The sequence below is a fragment of the Larus michahellis genome, chromosome 1, assembly GCF_964199755.1.
Source record: "Larus michahellis chromosome 1, bLarMic1.1, whole genome shotgun sequence".
Taxonomy (NCBI): domain Eukaryota; kingdom Metazoa; phylum Chordata; class Aves; order Charadriiformes; family Laridae; genus Larus; species Larus michahellis.
In genome coordinates, this window is record NC_133896.1 from 56221221 (window position 1) to 56242298 (window position 21078).

Here is a 21078-nt window from a genome sequence, read left to right on the forward strand (position 1 = left end):
AAACCCCACCCCAAACCAAGCAGCAATACTTATCCTGCAGAAAGCATTAGTGATAGACAGAGGCTTGGGATCTGGTCAGCTGAAACTGGGAAGAGGGCACGAAAGGAGGAAGAATGCGCACTGATATAAATGCACAGACATGACTACAGGGCATCACACAACGGACATAAACATGGTGCAGATAAACACAGTGCAAAGGGCCTTGAGAAAGCACTGATCAACGTTTCTCCAAAGGCATAAAGCAAGATTGCCTCATCAGCGTGTTGTTGCTCCAGAATTAGACAGACCTGCTGAAACTTTGGAACTACAGTATGGGCAAAGACCTCTGAAGGCAAAAAAAATTATTTTTGAGCAGTAGCAGAACAACCTTAAACACACTCAGTCAGATACCAAATAAGCAAACAGCCCCAAAACACATCTAATTTCAAAAGGTGGTCTTTTCTGAACTGCAACCAACCAAATGAGAAGTCCTGAAGGACACCATGACCCCCACAGAAACTGAGCACAGAGGAACAGCACAGAGCTAGGGCTGAGATTAAATCAGTGGGCAGAGGTGACATCTTTTCTTAGACTCAACCATGCAAAATTCGTTTAAAAATAGAACCTCCATTCACAAACCATTCGAGTTTTGTCCTCTTGCAGCTACAACCACGTTGCCGGTATTACAATTGGAGTCACCTTACCCAGGTGCACGTTGCTGCCCTCTCCTAGGTGGAATGAGCTTTCCACCTATATGGTGCAGTCCACGCATCACTAGAAAAGTAATAATCATCAAAATAGTGAGTATGGGTCCTTTGGGGACAAGACGAATGCTGCCCTAGCTGCAACCGTACAGTTCCTACAGCCAGCCTCCTGCGGCCCTCAGTGGCTGCAGATTTGCTGCGATTACGTTCCAGTTTAGCTAGGAAAAAAAACGCTGAACAGTCAATCACTCTGTCAACGAAAACAGCAGGCTGTTCCCAAGGATGGGTCAGAGAAGGGCAACTGTTAAATTTTTCAGAGAGCAACTTCTAACAAAAACGAGCTCAGCCCTAGCAGGCCCCAGGGCTTTGGCTCGCTTAGCAGAACCCTTCTGCCTACGGTTCTTCCGGAGGCCTCCTGGTCTTGGCTGCAATAGCAGAGACGCGTCCGGGATGCTTAAATCCCTTCAGATGAGTTATGCCCATTGTAGTCACGTAAATCACATCCAAAACAACTCTAACGAAATTCCAGTGCAATTTTGCATTAGAGATACTCGTTCTCGCCTTTTTATTCCCGGTGATGGCTTTAACATTGGCGTACGTTCATGCTTCTCTCTGCACAAGGGTAGCACACCCATACAATGACGGACTGTGAGTGAATGGGATGAAATGAAATTCTGTTGATCAACCAAAAGAACATTTTCCGTGTAGGTAAAACTGATGAATCCAAATGTTGCCTCCTTCCCCTAATGAAATGGGGATCTCTAAGCAACTCTGCGGGAGTTTCTGGGCATCTGCAGCATTTCAGGGATTGCCAGCCCAGCTATTTCTGCTCTTATCTTTCTCCAGCCAGCCCTGCTCCCCACTGCCTGGAAACCCTGTACACGCAGCACCTCCAGGGTTGGGCTGTACCCGATCTCCTACTGCCACACGTGGAGGTGGTGACAGGTTGACAGAGAGTCAAAAGGGCACGTCACAAAATGTTATCAGCCGGAAACTGGCAGCAGATTTATGTCAGGAGGTTCACATTTTCCCGTGTCTGTGTCCCAGGATCTTGTGATGGTGGATTAGGTGCACGGGGCTTATTTGGACTCTTGGGCAGGCACCCGACCTTCGTTGCTTGCATCCTTATAGCATCAGCAACGCAGGGAAATGCGTGTTTGCTGGGTGTTCATAAACCAAGAGCACGGCAACATTAAAGCTAATACAAAATGGTTGCCTCCTTATTAAACTCCAGGAGTTTTCCAGGCTCCTTGTCCTTGCTTTGTAGCAGCTCAGTGCCATGAGCAAGGGTAGCCCCCATAGCCCAACCTCTCATGATCTAGCTCTCCCCCCTTTCTTGGCTGCTTGAAGCATGTTTTGTTTGTAAAAGCCTTAGTTTCTTTAAGGTCCAGGGGCAGTCAGACAAAGCTGAGGATGTGGGGAAAAAAAAGCCTGTGCTAGTTATAAGCTGTCCTTTCCCCTTATCGTGACGGGGCAAGGGGAACACATCCCTCCCGAGGGAAACAGCAGCTCATTTCAGGCACTGCTAAAGTATTTTGTGGCCTCTGGCGCGGGTGGGCGAGTGCAGGGGCAGGTTAGGAAGCTGGAACTACGCTACATCAGAGAGAAACTCCTGATCTGTGATGGAATTTGAGCACTGAGCTGTCAAGATAATTGAATTTATACAGTAGTTCTTCTTCCCTCACTAGAGATTTTCTTCTTCAAAACTTTCTGCATTAAACTCTTCTGGAAGGAGAGGGGATTGACGCATGCACCGTCCCTGAACCGTACGGCTCAAGGTTGATGCATGGTGGGAATGGTGACAGGGTGGGAAATGGGAGAGGCACCTGGGTTCACCACCATGGGGTTCATCCTGCAGAAGCAGGGGAGTTGTCTGGCAGGGAAAGCCAGTCTGCTTGAGTGCTGCCTCCCTCCCCACTCTCCCGGTATCCCACCTCCTCCCCACCCCCTCTCTCTGCATCCTTCTGACTCATACCTGCCTGCAACGTTGCCACCTCTCATTTTAATTTTCCTCCTTAACTTCCAGTTTTTCTGTTCACCCCTTGTCTTTCCTTCATCTTTTTCCGTTTTGCCTCACATCCCTCAATTCCCTTCCCAATCCTTTCTTTCCTCTTCCATCTTCCTCTTGATTCCTTTTGTCCCTTTCCTTACTGATCTTTCTGCTGCCTCCTTCCCCTCAGTCTCTGCCTTGGTGATAAACATTAGCCTGTGCCCAGGTAAGTCTGCTCAGCTGCACACACAAGAGACCGAGTTTAACAGTGACGAGGCCAAGCTAGCGCAGGGAACAAGTAAGCAATTTGCCAGCACATTGACCCTGTCCAGAAAGCGCCTGGTCTGGTGCCCCTCCATCCCATGCCCAGCCACTGGCGTGGACAGCGAGCACATGGAGACACGGGGGCACAAAAGCCACCACCATTGTAAACCTTCATTGCTCATGAGGTTTCAAAAACAGCAGAAGAGCTTCATCAGCTCCAGCTTGGCACTTCTTTTGCTCCTCTGCACCCGTGAGCTCGAGAGTGGGCTTGGATCTGTCTTGGCACTCTCCACTTCTCCAGCAGCAATGAAACTCGGGAGAGAAGAGCGACGCTGATTGCCCAACAACAGCAGAAATGCACGGCCAGCGTGGCTCTCTGCCAGGCATGGGAGAGCAGACTGACCAGCAGGATGGAGAAAAAAAAGTTAAGATTATTTTAAAATAGACGTAGAGAATATGAAAACCATGTAAGGAGTTCGGAAAATTCAGACTTTCTCTTGCTGTACGTATAACCCAGGATAATGTACTTATGTAGTGCCTGGCTAGCAGCTTCTTTGCAATTACATTCGATGAAATCCATGATTAAACCAGTTCAAACATTACCATTTACCTCTCCATATTTACATCTTCTTATACCTGTATTAAATACTTATTAACTCTCCTAATCTTAGCTCCTGAACTTCTATTTGCTGAAAACTAGCAGCCAAAAAATAATATTTAAATATATTCTGGAAGCATTCATGAAAAATACCGGGGCGGTATTTTTCTTATGACACAAAGCCAATATGTTTTTGTCAAATTCAAAAGCTGCCTAATTCCCCTTCTCTGATAGGAGTTTTCAATTGAAATCTAATTAACTGCAGTCTAATCAATTCATATTTCTTTGTCAAATAAATTTGGGTTTGGCACAGAAGGCAGAAACTTCTTGGTTGTGACTTCCTGGCCTTACTATGAGTCTGTGCAAAATGAAGGTTTTCCTGCCTGTGGACTTTTATTTGGTCCTTGCATCTATGAGCACCTGAAGTGACTGAAGCAGAAGATTATTTGGTTGCTTTTTGCTCTGCACTCCTTCAGCTTCCCAGCTATGTCAGAGGTCTAAACCTGACATGTACCTATACTATGACTAGATGTGATTTAAACCAATGTCTTCTGTGTACCAGAACATGTCTTTCTGTCCTCAGCTCCTTGATATGGCCATCAAATTCCACAAACTGATATTTCTACCACTTTGAAGATCCAGAACATAGGAATCACAGGGAAAAATTGTTTTTCCCATCGGAATTTTTAATTCAGATATTGTCAGTAAAAGTTGGAGCTGATGTGTCTCTGTTTACCAAGGTGTCTCCCTGATACATGAGCTGTGTGGAGGTGGGGGATCCCACAGCCCAAATCTCCCACCTGCGGTTTGTGGGGTGGTGGTGGGAGACTGATTTACCCTTAAATCTTCCCACCTCTGTAGCACACACCAGGTTGAGAGGAAGGTCTCACTGCTTCTGCTCTGGCTTCAAAGACTGCAGCTACAATGCAAAGAAGATGCAAAGCTAGTCCTCTTACTGGACAAAGTACTCCCTCTTATATTAATGAGCCATTTTGATGAAAGGCAACTAAAAAGCATGTGCATTACTACATCCACACAGTCCTCTGTGGCCAGAGATGTAGCAGTGGGCAGGGGACATGGGGAATGGGGCTGACCAGGCTTCCTCAAGGGCTCTATTAGCTGAACCTATGGTGTACCAAAAAGGGAGGGCAAGCAGCAAAATCCACTTACTGGTGCCCACAACTGCCTGGATAGCGGGACCCATCAGTGCTGGAGCAAAGGCAAGGATGCAGGAGGACGAGCACACACCTGAACAGCTGAAGTGTGGGGCACACGGGACGTTCAAGACACCTCCTGTCAGCCCTTCTAAGGCTGGATGTGCCCTAGCTTGTACACAAGGCGAGCTGTAAGCAGGCAGGCACTGGGTGAGGAACAAATCTAATCTCTCGCAAACCCATCTGGAGTCATCAGAAGTGGAGCCAGGAGATTTGGACTAGGTCTGCTAGGCAAGAGAGGAGGGCTACTGCTTCCACCCCAAGTCTGCAGCTACAGGACACACACATACCAGTGGAGAGAAAAAAAACCCACACACTACATGCAAACAGGCTTCTCGCCAGCCCCAGGACTGCAGGGCTCCCGGGCGGCACCTATTTTTTAAGATGTCTGCACTCTGCCAGCCCTTTTGCTCTACAGCTGGAGCCACATCCTTACTTCCCACCAAAGGTCCTGGGGGGGGGGCGGTCTATGGCAGAAATTAAAGACTCTCTCTAGGTACTCCCATTTCCCTGCTCAGAGAGTTGTGTGGTGGCCCCCGCCCCTGTTTCCTTCGCTTGGTCACAGATCCAAGAAGGCACAGACTTTACTGATGCCTTGGGAATGGGCACGGGCTCCAGACAACCCTCGTGGGGTGCGTTAAGCACACACGACCCTCAGGCACGTCAGGGCTGCAGTCACCTATGGACCCCTCTTTAAAAACATTGCCTTCACGGATGCTCTGGCTCCCAGCTGACCGGTTATTTGGACCTGATCTTTTGCTACGTGGACACAGGTTGCTCTGTGGTGTGGCAGGCACAGGGCTGCCGGGCAGCCCCCAAGCACCGAACCTGCCATCAGCTCGCTTGACATACACCCTTGAAGAGCGAGCCGTGCGGGCATTTGCACACATTTTGCACAGTTTGGTGCTTGTGGGGCCAGGCTTCAAAATACATGCTACGTAGATGAGCCGAACTCCTTTCAACACCTACCACGGAAATGATGGAATAACATCATGTGGGATGTGGCCAGACATTACACAGTAGGCCTCTAAATTGCTCTGGGAGTGTACTCAGCTAAGTAGTCCCGCTTATCTGTTTTAGAGTTCGAGCCCGTCATGCTGCAAAAAGACAACTCTCTGTGTACATACAAGCTGAAAGATAGAAGAAAAAAAAAAATCCTTTGCTAGTAAAACAAGGACTGCAAAAAGTACATCCTTTTTTCCCCCCTTTATAAAAAAAAAATAATCAAAGAGACTATAATTCTGTTAGTAAAAAGTAAGACATTTCTTCAGGGAGTGACAGATCAATTACTAATTACACAGTCAGCTCCAGAGCTATGATGCTTAGTATACTTAAAAAAATAACCTGTAACTGTCCCCCCCTTGCCAGTACAAAACATATTTTTTTTTTTTTTTTTTTTTTAATTGCTCTGCAAGCAAAAAGCTGCTGAAAGCTTCCAGAGCGTGTGAGACTGGTCCCTTGCTGCCTAGAATGTGATTATTTCACACCCCTGAACACTCAAGATTTCTCTCCTAACTGTGTACTAAGAGAAAACGTCAGAGTTTTTCAATAGTTTTGGAGACATGATATGAAAAGACATAAGCAGGTTTTCACACTGTGATAAGAAAACCAGAGGGACTCTCCAAGCTCAGATGACTGAAGACGAGTGACAGGGCCTCATTTTTTAAAACCAGGAGTCTGAATACAAGCTCTGAGCTCCGTATTTCCTTGTTTAGGGGAAAAAAAATAGAAAGACAAAAAGGGTGTCTGCATTTTGGTCCTACAACTCTGCTGGTGTTTCCTTTTTTTTTTTTTAAATACTGCTAAAGATTCACATGGTAGGGGACTAGCTTTTAGGGAGGCAAAAAATCAGAAGCAATAATTGAGAACTACACATAACATGTGCAGGGTACCACTGCCTCCTTGTTTTGATTCTTCTCTGGTGTGATTCATTTCATTTTGATGACTCCTTTCATTTCAATATGTTGCACATCTATGGATAGTTTTACTAGGAGAAAGCAAATGAAATAATTAGTATCATTAAGGAGGAAAAAGTGAGTGTGTGTTGGGGGGGAGGGCTGCGATTCTGATATTTCTGCCTTTGGTTAAGATGCCATTTAGCCTGCCACTTGCTGGTTTCCATCTTTTTCTGATCACTGCTTGAAACACCTAATTGCTGTATTTATTACAGTTTTCCCTAACTTGCCATAATTTTATAGAAACTTTCATTCGGCATTGAAGAGTAGCTAACTAGGATTTTCTGAGCATTCTGCTGTTTACACTGCTGCTAATAAGTATTTAATGGTCTGTGATTTTGAAGTCATAACTATGCAAATTCTGGCCAGGTCCCCGAAGGACCATAGTTAATTAAAAGCAAAGAGAAAGCAGAAGATTGGCAACACAGTTCCCCATCTTGTGAGATTCAGGCCAACTGGTGTGTTTCCGGCTAAGCGGCATCTTCTCGCCATGGAAGGGCACCACATGGTGCCAATTTTGTTTTCTGGGAATGGGCGGACATTTGAGGCAGGGGGTGGTACCCCTCATCATTCAGGGAGCTGCCAGCCCCTTTTCCTGGGCTGAAACGCAGGGGGATAAATTCGGGGCTGCAAGTGTAAACTGTAGACTTGCCAGTAAGGAGAGAGTAGGTGTCCAGAGATACACCCACTGATGATGCACAGCACAGGCAAGAACAGGGCTGAAAAGAGCTTGGGCAGACGGACTCGGGAATCAGCATCACCACAAGTTTATGGAAGAAAGGAAGCAATAGCTGAGGAATTAGGGGAAGCAGAAATCATGGACGGTAGTTAACTAACAGCGAGCCAAGGTACAAACACTACTACTACTAATAATAATCTCAGTTAATAGAGAGTAATATTTCGCAGGCTCCCAATGTGGAAGCTGCCTAAAACACTCCTGAAGAAGCCGCTAGCCAAAAGGCACAGGGAGCACGAAGAAATGTTCTGCTCAATCTAAGGGGCTATCAGGCATGCCTGAGAAGGGACCTCCAGCTGTAAAAAGATGCCAGAAAACCCTCTCCAAAGGCTGCATAACTACTCTGAAAGGAAAGGATGTTTTGGAAAATAAATTAAGATATCAGGACAGCTGTGCTGCCATACTGTAAGTGAAATGAGATAAAAAGGCAAACTTAGGAAGGTTTTCAAAGTTCCAGGACAATATTTACCTATGATGATGTTTTTGAAATAAATTGTTTTTCTTATCATGATATGCCACAGATTATAGGCAATTTCTGAAGAAGATGGACAAGAAATATTCAGTTGAGCTCCTTGGTGGCTCATCCTGACCAACAGTCAAAGGAGATGACGGATGAATCTGGTAATGAACTGCTAGCTTGGCCAGCCACATAGGGCAGGGGACTTGAAGACCACTAGTCTACCCCTGGAGAAGCAGAAACATTAACCAGCGTTTCACTAGAAGAAGAATTAGCTTTTAGGGTACCAAGGGACCAGTCATGAAATTGTTAAATGAAAAATCAACGGGGAAAGCAATGAAATTAGGAAAAAAGTTAATTCTTACAGAGCCTCCATGTCAAGAACAAAACTAATCAAGGCACTAAAAGATGTAAAGAGGAGAAAAATGGTATTGTCTATACACCAGTGCCAGGGGCCCGAGTAATAAAAAGAATAGGAATTGTTCATTTTATGAGCATAAACAGCCTAAATGGCATTAAGAAAGCCTGGTGGGAAGATCTGCATGAAAGGAGTATTAAAATCAATGATCTTAACCTAGCTAGGGAGACTCAAGTGGACAGAAAGGGAGGGGAAGTAGCACACTCTGTCAAAAATGGCATTTTCTAGCATGGAATCAGTGACAATTTGGAAATGAACACTTACAGATTAATTTTTCTGCCATATAAAGTAGAGAATTCCTCCTGGCTAAAGGAATGGGCTGACAGGACCCTCAAGAAATTCAACAGACAAATATAAGGTCCTGCACCTGGGCTGGACTGACCCGCTATCTCAGTACTGGTTGGGTAATGGCTCTGATGAAAAGAACCTGTGGGTCCTGGTGGACAGCAGGCCACATATGGTCCATGCGAGAAAGGCCGATGGCATAACAAGTTACACCAACAGGCAAACAGCCGGTAGATGAGGAAAGGGATTATCCCCTTCAGTTTGCATTAGTAGAACACATCCAAAATAGCACATTCAGTTTGGGGCCCCCCAATACAAGAAAGGTCTTGAGAAATTGGAGTAAGTTCAGTGGTGAGCCACCAAGATGCTCAGGGAGCTGGAACACTTGCCCTGTAAGGAACATCTGAGGGATAGGGGCTTGTTCAACCTGGAGAGGAGATTAATTTTGGCACCTAACAGCAGCTCCTTGGTACCTATGAGGAGGTCAGTAATGAGGTGGACCCAAGCTCTTCACAGTGGTGCATGGCAGGAGAACAAGACACAATGGGCATAAACCCAAGCAGGGAAAGGAGGCTCAGACTAGCTACAGTGGGGCTGTGGTCCAGAGAGGTGGTGCAGTCTCCATCTGCAGCGGTTTTCAAGACCTGACTGGACAACTCTGAGCAACCCAACTTGAGCTTGAGTGAAAGGATTGGACTGGAGACCTTGCAAAATTCCTTTCTAACCTGAATTATCCTATGATCCTATGAATGTGATTAGGTACGTCCAGATCCCACTGGAAAACGGGCTAGCTAGCTCTCTTGGTATTGATCTGTAATTCATAGAAAACCCCTCCCCTTATTCATCTGCAAAAGTTAAATTTGGGCAACACGTTGAGGACACCTAAATCTCCTTGCAATTTCCCATCATTTACAATGATGTGCCTTACAACTCAAACAAAATTGCATTTAAGGATGGGTGATACAGAAATTGCCTATGAAGTGCTTTTTTTTTTTATTATAGAACTTAAAGATAGACTACTTGATTACAAATCAAGTGATGTACAAATCAAGTATGGTCATCAACAGTACTGTATACACTTGGTGGATTAAAGAGGCCATATTCATGAAGTTGAAAACACGCAGAAACAGCCATGCATCAAACCGGTCAGGATAGACTTTAATTCATGAACTGTGGATGGCAATCAAGTGGCATTTAGGAATATTTATCAGGTATCCAAGAAGCTTCAATAGAGACAAGAAAGCTGAACAGGCTAAAAAAAATAATACAACATAAGTAAAAGCAAAAGCAGCAATGTAATAGCAAGAGGGGAGAAGCTGATACCAATGAATATAAATTAGGAGATGGAAATTGTAGAAAATTTGTAAGAGGATTGAACGAGCACATAAAATGGTACAAGTTAATCACTGGAACAAGAAAACAGAATTGTCACAAACAGTGTAAAAAGGCAGAAAACTTCAATTAAGAAAAAGTTCTACGGGGGAAGTCAGATGATGTATGTGTACCATAGATGATAATGAGCTAGTTTCAGCTCCAGCTGTGATCAAGTATTTTAGGTTGTGCCTATCAAAATAGGGATATTCTAAGATAAGCCAGCCTGGACAATTTATATCCAAGAGTTTTAAAAGAGATGTCCAGAAACGAGCTGGACCAGTACTGATGATTTTTGATTAGTCTCAGAAAACCGGGAAAGCATCCAAGGGTCAGAGAAATTCTGATGTTGTGCCAGTACTTTGGAAACACAGTGATCTCAGTAGGCTGACTGGACTGATGCTGATCACAGTACAGTAATGAAATCGTCAATATAGGGCTTTGATAGATTACGGATTAAAGGTGGATAATAAAATTAACCATAATCAACACGGGTTTAAGGAAAAATAGACATCATCAAACTAATGTGCTATAATTTCTTATGAGATTACAAGTCTGGTTCACACAAGTAATTATGTTGATATGGCTGGAATGATATGAAATCATCATGACATACATTAGCTGGAGAAAAACTGGCTAAGTAATAAACCTCACATGCAATAGTAAATGGGGACTCAGTCGTGAGCAGATGTACTTCTGTAATATGCACAATTCTTGCCACGCTGTTCTTTATTTATCACAACCGGGCAGAAAATTTAAAAAAAAAAAAAAAATCACGGATAGATTTTGCAGTTGAAGCATATTTTGGGGAGAACAGAAAAAGAAATGAAGAGGACAAGTCAGCAATATAGAACAGTATGAGTTGCTTTGGAAATGCAAATAATGCGTTTTCCAGTGTGAACAAACATAACAGCATCCATTTGGGAAAAAAGTTTGCTGTTCTTACTAATAGGAAGGGATTTTTCTCTCTTCAGAAGAGCATACTGAGAGGGGAAAAACCCCAACCAACCAAGCTTGGAGCCAATGGAGAAAGCAGCTGAATGAATTGATAGGGAGATGCAGTGGTTGATTAGGTGGGCTACTGCAATCCTTGGCTGTAGGAACAGGGAAATTTCAGGATGGAGCAGAGAGACTGTATTACCACTGAAGTGGCTACACAGAGTACTGTGTCCTGTTCTGATGTCCACCACTTTAAAAAGCTGTTAAAAAACACTGCAAGTGCATCCTAAAATGCCACAATACACAAAGTTATGCCATTCCTCTCATCAAAGGCAAGGTTGGGATGGGATTTGACCACAGTTTATGAGATCTACAAGGCAAGCTCCAGTATGATAGTGGAGAAAGGAAAAAACAGAGCATTCTCTGAAAGATACACCAGCCTCTCCTCATCTGTTGGACTCCAAGTAGCAAGTAATTAAGGAAAGATTTTGAATATATTCTGGGCACACACTTGTCATCACAGTCATCCCCCTGGCCACATAGTGAAGCCCTCTTCCTCTTAACCTACCTACCTATTTACACAAGTAAACTGCATACCAGAACACGTTGTGGAGATGCTGCAGAAGTGAGCAGACAGACATAATTCCCACCACAGATTGCTAATTACAGCGCTTGGCTCAAGAGAAGCAGAACAAACACACAATCAGCAGAATTAATGCCCCCAAGGCCAGGCAGGTTGCATGAATTCTCTCCTTGCACAGAGACCCTTAGGACAGAGTCATGCAAAGGGACATCTCCCCTCCCAGAGGGACAGTGGCATCATGTCCATCCACACGTGAACACAATTGCTTCACAGAGTAGAGCGAGCAGGAGAAATTGCTCGCTCTTTTTTTGCTAGAGAACTGCCTGACGTAAAAAGCTGATGAGCGCTAGCCCAGAAATAAGTGACTTTTCTCCTAAATTCATGCACAGAGAGACACTGGCCTGCATTTCCAATGTGATTAGTTTGCATTATCTCAGCTTTCAAAACTTAGCAGGCTCTCAACTTTAGGAAGCTGCCCTTTGAAGTTGCCTCAGATCGAGCTCTCCAAACTCACCCATCGCTGTGGGAAACAAATGACGACAGACAAGACCTAATCACAAACGCAGGGGAAGAGGGACTCCCACCAGGACAGCTGGTGAGAAGCACAGTCTGCTTGCAACGTCTGGGAACCTGCAACCTCCTGTCGCCAGTGAGCAGTTGGGAACTGGAGCATTGGCAAGCTGAATTTGCAGCCCTGGCTGCTTGTGCGCGTAAGGGCATCAGCATTCTTCAACCCAAATTACCTAGCTTGGTTTTAGGAGCTCTGAAGCTCCTAAGCAATGAACAATGAAGGAGAGTGTTGACTTAGGACTGTTGTTTTGTGGTTTTTTTTCTAATCATTTCTGAAAAAAACGTGTTGAAGGTGGTTGGGGGAGGGAGTGCGCGAGAGGGGAGAAAGTTCTGGTGATGTCAGCTCCTATCGCCATGGAAACTGAACATTTTTAGTGACAATGGAGTCTTCCTCCTTGAGCTGCTGGGTTGCGTGGGGAGCAGGGGCAAGCAGGGCAGGGGCACACGAGGGAATTCAGCTAACTAAAACTATAGCTTCTGGCTTTCCAAGGAAGTGAGGAGGAAACTACAAATGAATGCCTGAATACATGGTTTATGTAACCAAAACACCGTCTGAGGCAATAGCAGCAAATAATCGTTATGCTCTTTGATAAAACATGCTGTCATGCAGCTAGCCAGATGGAGGTATCTCAGCTGCCCAGGAACACCCAACAGAACGGTCCCTTGCCTGCACTTTGCTTTTCTATGCTACAGTTTATTCTTCCAACCTTTGCTGCCTCATTGGTGTTTATTTGGAAAGGGAGAAGGGAAGAGAGGGGGCTGGAAAGTACAGTCCTTATTCTTGAAATTGAGAGAAGCTGCACATCATCTAGGCAGTGCCTTACTTCCTAACATCGCAGACGTTTTCTTGGAAGCCAAATTTATGACCTCCCTTGCAGGCAATGAGAGTCCAGGGCCATGAAAAGGAGAAGGCCCTTAGAGAAGACTGATTAGCCTCTGATCAGGATCTAACTCACTGGCGTAGAGAAAACACGCAAGAACTAATGCAGGATGTCTGCTCTTAGTCAGAAACGTAAGGCAGCATCTGGACCCAGAGTAAGCTGAAGCCATGATCCAGGTGTGGGACTAACCAGGATAAAGCTTGGGGCTTAAATTCGAGGTTAAATAAAAGCCTATAGTCTGTATGTAAGGGCAAGTTTGAGCCTTGGATTTGATTTAAACAGTGCAGACAATTTTAATGAATTTCAAAGAATAATGAATTAATAAGCACAAGCTTTTATAACTTGAAATACATTATATAGTCATTAGTTCTATATAACTAAATGGAAAAGTCTTTCTTTAGCAGAAGTCTTTTGAGATCAGATATTATAATGAGATTACTATCATTTCAGCCTGACACCTCATGAGGACAACTGTATAGAAATCAGGAAACAAATTTCTTTCAGTTTTGGACCTGAAATGAAAAATCCTCCGCACTGATTATTTTATATCTAAGGAGTTGATTCTAAGTCTCTGCGGTATTGAAAGGAGTTCAGATATGAGCTTTTTTCCTAGTACTGCTATCAGATGCACAAAAGACTCTCTTCTCAAATTTCTGCCAGCAATGGTGACAGAGGGAAACATGTAAATGGGGTTTGCTCCCTTCTTATCTAGGTAGCATGGATTTCACTTGTTTCCTGCATGAAGAAAGCAGTTAAGCTCACACTCTTTCATTTAGCATTGCCCTGATGAGTTCTTCCTGTCTCCAGATAGCACCACTGGCACACCATGCTTGCTGGGACACCAGGCAGAGCAAGACCCCCAGTTCCCAAGACTTTTACCCCATACACTGGAGATCCTGTGTCCACCTGGAGCAGAGCCTTCCTCCCAGCGTATTGCAACGCATCACCCACACAGAGGAGCACCATAGGCTCCAAGGTCCCCCTTTCAAACACACCTATTCCTGCTTTTCCTCCTCAAAGGCTGCTGTGGCAGGGGCTCGTCTTCCCTGCATCCACTCATCAGCACGTTGTGCCACCAGGAGCTCAGGCTAGAAGACGCAATGATCTGTCTTTTCTCACGACCCACTTAGCCTTTCCTGATGAACTTGCAGTCCCTATAATACTGGGCCATTTTAAATTAGATGCTAATCACAGCAGGCTCAGCCACAAGAAAGGTCTTGCCACCTCATGCATGTTGCTTTAATTCAGAAAAAGCTACAGCTTTCATCTGTCTGTCCTCCTTTCATGCCGAAACTGGCCAAGAATCAGCCTTCAAACTCTTACAGCTCAACTAAGTGAAAAATCTCTGCCCCCCCTCCAGAAGCAAACAATTATACACCCCTCCAGAGGGAATGACTTCCAAGTCTTGCTGTAGAAGAACTGTGTGAAAAGCAAATATAAAGACAGTGCTCCTCCACACCACAGGAGAAAACTCTGCAAAGTGAGCTTGAACTCACCGCTGGCTCAATCAGTAATACAGGTACCGGAATGCGGGTAATTTCTTGCTGTGAGAAGGAAGAGGAAAATGGGGGTTTCTCACTGAAAAAAAAAATTCACTTTTTTGCTCTGAAAACAGCAATATTATTTCTTTTTTCCCACTTTGGTTTGTTGGTTTTTTGAGGGTTTTTTACTATACCAAAAGGCAATCTAGTTGAAAATGGACAAAATCAAAAAAGCACATGCCCACTGGTATCAGAGACGGACATTTTGCTGTGATTCAATAGGCAAATCCTGGTAGGCTTTCCGCTTCATACATGCAGAAGAGAAATCAGAGCTTCACCATAGCAACTTTGTTGTAAAAAACAATCAAATGTCAACTTGTCCCAGTAGTACCGTGGGTAAGGCCAGTGCAATATAAAGACAAAAAGCCCAGAGTAACAAAAATGACATTCCTACCTTTGAAACAATGCTGCTGGAAACAGAGAAGCTAGCTGGTTCTGGTTAAGGTTACACCTCTTCCACTCAGACATTTTAAGAACAAAAAAAAAGTTTCTGGGCTGGCTCTCCAGCTGGTACAAATTAACACCCTCTACTGAAGTTGTGCGAGATCGATGGCTGCACATCTGCTGGGAAGCTAAGCTATCTTGCCTGCTGTTTCTTCCATGGACTGCTAACCCCACCACATCTGATTCCAGCTCTGTAGATGTCTGGAGTAGCACCAGAGTGGAAACTTCCCCCTCGGTTACATCACGGTAAATCAAGAGTAGCATCATTAGCTTTGTAAGGATTTCCTTTCACCTCCCATCAGTATAAGAGGGGCTTAACCATGCTTGGTATGTTTAAGGAAAAACCTTTGTAGTTACCATTAATCTTCGTGTGCTCTTCAGATAGGGAGTGTTTTCCTGTTCCACGCAAGCCTCTAACAAACACAGAACAAATAAGACCAGAAACTGTTGACCTACCCAGCCATGACAATGAAGAAATCCAGGCGGTTCCAGGTATCTCCAAGGTAACACTTCTTGCCAAAGATCCCCAGGGCCACCATCTTTAAGACCATTTCCATGGCAAAGAAGATGAAGATGAAATCATCAAATACCTGCCAAACAAAAACCCAAGAGCACGTCTGATAAGCATTCTCAGCCTTGAATGTGAGATAAATACAAATTTCAGTACTTCTGAAAATTAGCTAGAGGTAGGGCTGGAACAGCTTCTTCCATCCAGCCCTGGCATCACAGCTCCTTGACGCTCAAGGAAGCAAAAAGGGGCTTTTATGTGTTTTTAGTCCCATGGGTGAAGTAATTGATGTAAACTTAGAGACTCCTTATATGGATTTGAAAGGAGGTGTTGGCTCAGCACCAGCAGGTTCAAACCTGGCCTGGGAAAGAAACATCATCCCTTCCAAGGTCTCCCAGGATGGATTCCTCATCACCCTATTGCAAATGGCTCAGCTGAGGCCATAGTGCATCTTCATTCACAGCTTGGGCAGCACACACCAATCACAGATGGAGGCTTCAGATATCTGAACGTTGCAGCCTCAGCAACGCTACAGATGACAACCTTTGCTGTCGCCTTCTCTTTGGGGCAGCAGCAAGCACAGCTAGTGCATACCTAAGCTGGGTGTACCCATGGCCCTTCTTGGCATGCCTCTGGTTTCTTCTCCCTTTAGGCATCCTGATTGCCACAGTACCTGAGGACTCAGGAGTACCCTTGCTCCTCAGCAGAGTAGCAAATACATTCGGGGCTGCTATTCTCTCCTGCCCGGGTGCTATAACCTTAGTTATTTCTCCCTGGCTTACCTCTGAGCTTGTAGGTGTCTCTGTCAGAAAACACCGGCTTATGCACACGATGAGAAAGGGTAGCAACTGTTCTGTATCGCATGGTCACAAGTAGACTTCATTCATTATCTCTCTCTCATCCCATTCCCCTCCTCAAAGCAAGCTCTTGCCGTTTTACAACAGGACAGTTTAGTGCCAGGGACATTCTTGCCAACCTGTCTGGGAAGGTGCTGCCCACACACTGAAGGACTCGGACTGAGACACCATCACAACAAGAAGGAAGTCTGTTTACCTGCAAGATTTTACACCTGTCAGAGAGGCAGTCCATATCCTCACACGGCTGGTACATCCCCAGGGTAACGCAGTTTAGCAGAATCACCATCATGCTGACACACTCAAACCAGGTGGAAAAGAGTCAAGGAAAACTTCTGTAAAAGCATCATGGCTGAGATAAGCTTGCTCTAGGCTTGGGGTGACAAAACAGGAAGATTAAGGGAAGTAATGACTGCTGATAGGCTGATTTATTACCTTCTTATGCTTTTCCCCCTCAGTTGCTCCTTGATTAAGCCAAAACTCTTTTGAAAAGAGGAAACTAGAAGTAGCACAAAGGCCTAAGTCAAATCTTTGCCATAGTGAGCCACACGCTCGCTCCTCTTTGTTGGTTTGCTGAGTCCCTTCCCCCGTTGGTTTACTGAATCTTCCAAGTACATGGAAGAGACTTTTCATGGTGGCCTATACTCAGATGTAGCAGACATCTCTATGATCTAGGGATCTAAATTGAAATGGACAGACAGATCTCTATGTGACACTAGTGATTACTACCCTTCTGGGAAGGGGATACAACACGAGGCTAAAAGTGTCCCCCCTCCCTTCTGAGGAGATAAAGAGTTGCCATATTGGAACAGGTCAATGGTCCATCTAATCTGTTTTCCTGCTTCCAGCAGTGACCCACCCTGGATAGAACTCCACAATATGCCTAATTAAGTTATTCAGTAACCATGGGGGGAAATTGTGTCCCTGACCCCAGCTGGTGATCTGTTTATGCCCTAAAGCATGAGGATTGATAGCCCTTATAATTGTTTTCTCAGCTACACTGGTGTCCCTGCAGATGCTTTGCTTATTCATTTGAATCCTTTGTTGATAATCTTACTAAAATATCTGCTTCAATAATAGTTGGCAGCCGTGAGCTACATTGGCTAATTATACTTTACATTAAAAATTGTTTCCTCCTATTTATTTTTAATTTGTTGCCTTTTAATTTCATCAAGTGCTCCTTCATTTGTATATTACAGAAGAGAGGAAAACCGGTGTATCTGTGTGACCTTCTCTGTGCTCGCCACACCCTCTACCTGCCTCCTTTTCACCATCCCTCTCCTCCCAAAGACCTGATACACACTTATCCAAGAACTCATTTACAGTATTTTAGCTCTAAAAGCAGGCACGTATCTGTGATATCTTTCCAGTATTCGCGTTGCAAAGCAGTGATGTAGATCTAGTAAGACTGGACTTCCAACCTCTGGCAGAACAATCCTTCTTAGGTATTTTAACACACCTCACAAACATATCTGCTCAGTTTCCATTTTCAGACAAAGTATTATTTATTTATTTATTTAAGAGCGCCAAGAAATTATCTATGTAAAATACAACCCGCGAAGTGCACCCATTTTCATTCCTTGCAGAACTGAATCCAAAACGGTGGCCCGTATCTCTGGTCACTTCTGAAAGACACTCAACATCTATGGTTTGTTCTGAGCAATTCTTCCATGCTTGTTCTCTGACATTGATTCATGACTAACCTGCACAATCTGATCTAGAAGATTATTAATCCTCTTCTCCCCCACCTGGTTTTCAGTGAGCTACCTTCAGTTACAAAATCAGACAAGAGCAGGGCTCTGTTGTGCCAATCATGCTATGAGGTGATTTCAAGAACTCGTTATCGCTACCCCTCACTAAGTTAATCCCAAATGCTGTGCAAAGTAATGCACAAGGAGCCCACCCTCGACGTAGGCTTCAAAACTGGAAGCCTTTTGTGAGAGGAATACACCAAAAGGGCATGAATAAAATGTTTGCCCTCAGAGGGATACACAACACAACTTCAACTTCCCACCTTTCTCTCTTTTAAATGTTTCTTTAACAACCTGATCCAAAGCCCGGGAAAGCAACTGGAGAGGTTTCCATTAGCTCCCACAGGCTTTTCAGGTAAGACCACAATTCTCTTCCAGACTTTTCAAAATCTGTTCAGCATCACCTTTCACAGAATTACAGAATCACAGAATGGTTGAGGTTGACAGGGGCCTCTAAAGGTCATCTTGTCCACCCCCCCTGCTCAAAGTAGCATCAGCTACAGCAGATTGCTCAGGGTTGCATCCAGCTGGGTGTTGAATATCTCCAAGGTTGGAGGCACAGGAACCTCTCTGGGTTACCCACTCCAGTGTTTGTCTTTCCACACAGTGAAAAAGTGTTTTGTTATGTTCAAAGGGGATATCTCATGTTTCGGGCCGTGCCCATTGCTTCTTGTCCTGTCACTGGACACCACTGTGCAGAGTCTATCTGTCTCTTTTACTCCCCCCATCAGGTACTTATACACACAGATAAGATTCTCCTGGGCCTTCTCTTCTCAAGGCTGAGCAGTCCCAGCACTCTCTGCCTCTCCATTTTGCAGCAGGTGCTTTGACAGCTACTGGAAAGGCAGTGACAACGAAGCCCTGACAGAGGGATCACTAAGGACACTCTTTGAGGGGCCGAAAGAGTTTTGGTGTGGGCTAAGCCAATGGCTGCAAAAGTTTCTCTCCCTGGACATAAGGCAGTCAGGAGAGGTACAGAAAGAGCCAGTGCTTAAAACAGCCCTGTATGAAATTAATACATAAAAAAACTCACGAGGTTCAACAAGGCCAAGTGCATGGTCCTGGACTGGGGTCGGGGCAACCCCTGGTATCAATACAAGCTGGGGGATGAAGGGATTGAGAGCAGCCCTGCCGAGAAAGACTTGGGGGTAGTGGTGGATGAGAAGCCGGACATGAGCTGGCAATGTGTGCTCACAGCCCAGAAAGCCAACTGTACCCTGGGATGCATCAAAAGCAGCACAGCCAGCAGGTCAAGGGAGGTGCTTCTGCCCCTCTACCCTGGTGAGACACAGCCTGGAGTACTGCATCCAACTCTGGAGTCCTCAGCACAGGAAAGGCATGGACCTCTTGGAGTGGGTCCAGAGGGTGACAAAAATGATCAGATGGATGGAACACCTCTCCTGAGACAACAGGCTGAGACGGTTGGGGTTGTTCAGCCTGGAGAAGAGAAGGCTCTGGGGAGACCTTATTGCGGCCTTTCAGTACTTAGAGAGCCTGTTGTGATAGGACAAGGGGTAATGGTTTTAAGCTAAAAGAGGGTAGAGTTAGACTAGATATAAGGAAGAAATTTTTTACAATGAAGGTGGTGAAAGACTGGAACAGGTTGCTCAGAGAGGTGGAAGATGCCCCATTCCTGGAAACATTAGAGGTCAGGTTGGTCGGGGATGTGGAAAACCTGATCCAATTGAAGATGTCCCTGCCTGTTGCAGGTGGGGTTGGACTAGATCCCTCCAACCCAAGCCTATTCAATGATTCTATGAAAATGAAAAGCAGAAATTGTTTTAAAAGACAGGTTTTTTTCTTCAGCAAACATCCACAAAACACAACACAAGAGACCCAGAGTACTCTCCAACTACAGCCAAACTCAGGGAATTTGGGGAAAGGGACTCAAAGCCAGGGGTTTATTTCATATATTTCTATACTTTTGTGCACAGGCTTCAGCAGCGGCAACTTGTGGGTGGTGTAGGATGCTCCTGTGCTCCCTTTGCTCCTCTCACTCCCCTCGCAGTGGGCCCCCCCAGACCACGCAAACTGTGGCAGGGTGCCTTTAGGAAGCTGGTCAGACCCCAAAGCACAAAACTTAGCCAGCTGCAGCAGGCGCTCCCAAAAATGTTGCGATTTGGGACAGATGCACAAGGCCCTCGTTTTCTTGCTCAAAAAGCTGTGGCCGGCTGCACTCAATTTCTCCTCCCCTGCTTTTTGGATACCAGCTCTCTGAAAGTTTGCCAGCGTTGTCCAGGCTTCCCGAGGACGCTGCTGAATTGCTGGCCGCTCCTGGGCGATTAAAGTGGCATTAGGAAAAGCTTTCCTTCTGCCGCCCCATGGTTTTCCTTTCAGAGCAGGCAGGGACCCTGAAAAGGCACATCCAACCTGCAGCAGAGAGGAAGAAAGTGCGAGGAGAGAACCAGAGCATCTCCTGCCCTGAGACAGGAGGGGTTGCTCCCTGCTTGGGTCGGTGGAGGGGGTAATTAGAAGTACCTGCTGCCTTCAATGTGTCACCACTGTCAACCACAGCGACTGCCTCCCGTCACCACGGCAACAGCCTGCAGCCAGGTTTATCATCTTTCTTTCGGTGATGCCTCCCCCTCCCAGCATCCTTCACCCCCTCCTTTTCCCTGAGCCTGAGCCTGTAATTAATTTCAGCTGCTGACAAAGCCAGTCTTCACAATCTGCATCATTCAGTCAGAAGTTTCATTACTAATTAACTTCTTTCCAAGTTCAAATATCCTAATTACAAACAAACCAGCACTTTTGCTCTCCTCCCCTGCCTCATCCCTTCCTCACTGCTGCTCTCCCATTCCCACGGCCCCACTCCCAACAATTTTCCCAGCAAGGTCTGGGACCTCCGACAGGTTTTGGAAGCTAAAAGGGCAGACAGGCATTTCTGACCAGGGTCAGCTCCTCTCTTTTGGCCACCACAAGATGCTTCAGAGAAAGGTACCAGAAAACCCATAGCAATCCACTATGTAATAGCTTGCCCTTAAAGGCAGGTTTTTCCCTAACAGTGATAGTTTGCAGATGATTCAAGTCCTCAAG

At 45.3% G+C, this 21078-nt stretch overlaps 1 protein-coding gene across 4 annotated transcripts in view; it reads right to left on the reverse strand.

Moving 5' to 3' along the window:
• The window catches only part of CACNA1I (calcium voltage-gated channel subunit alpha1 I), a 187236-nt gene that overhangs the window by 83136 nt on the left and 83022 nt on the right, over window positions 1-21078 (reverse strand). For 3 of the 4 annotated variants that reach the window (XM_074578472.1, XM_074578492.1, XM_074578481.1), the window contains 2 exons: window positions 16491-16602; window positions 15386-15519 (listed from right to left, as the gene is read on the reverse strand). In XM_074578472.1, coding sequence (XP_074434573.1) covers window positions 15386-15519; window positions 16491-16602 — 246 coding nt within the window. The remainder of the gene's footprint in view (window positions 1-15385; window positions 15520-16490; window positions 16603-21078) is intronic. The other variant, XM_074578501.1, reaches the window with a different exon arrangement.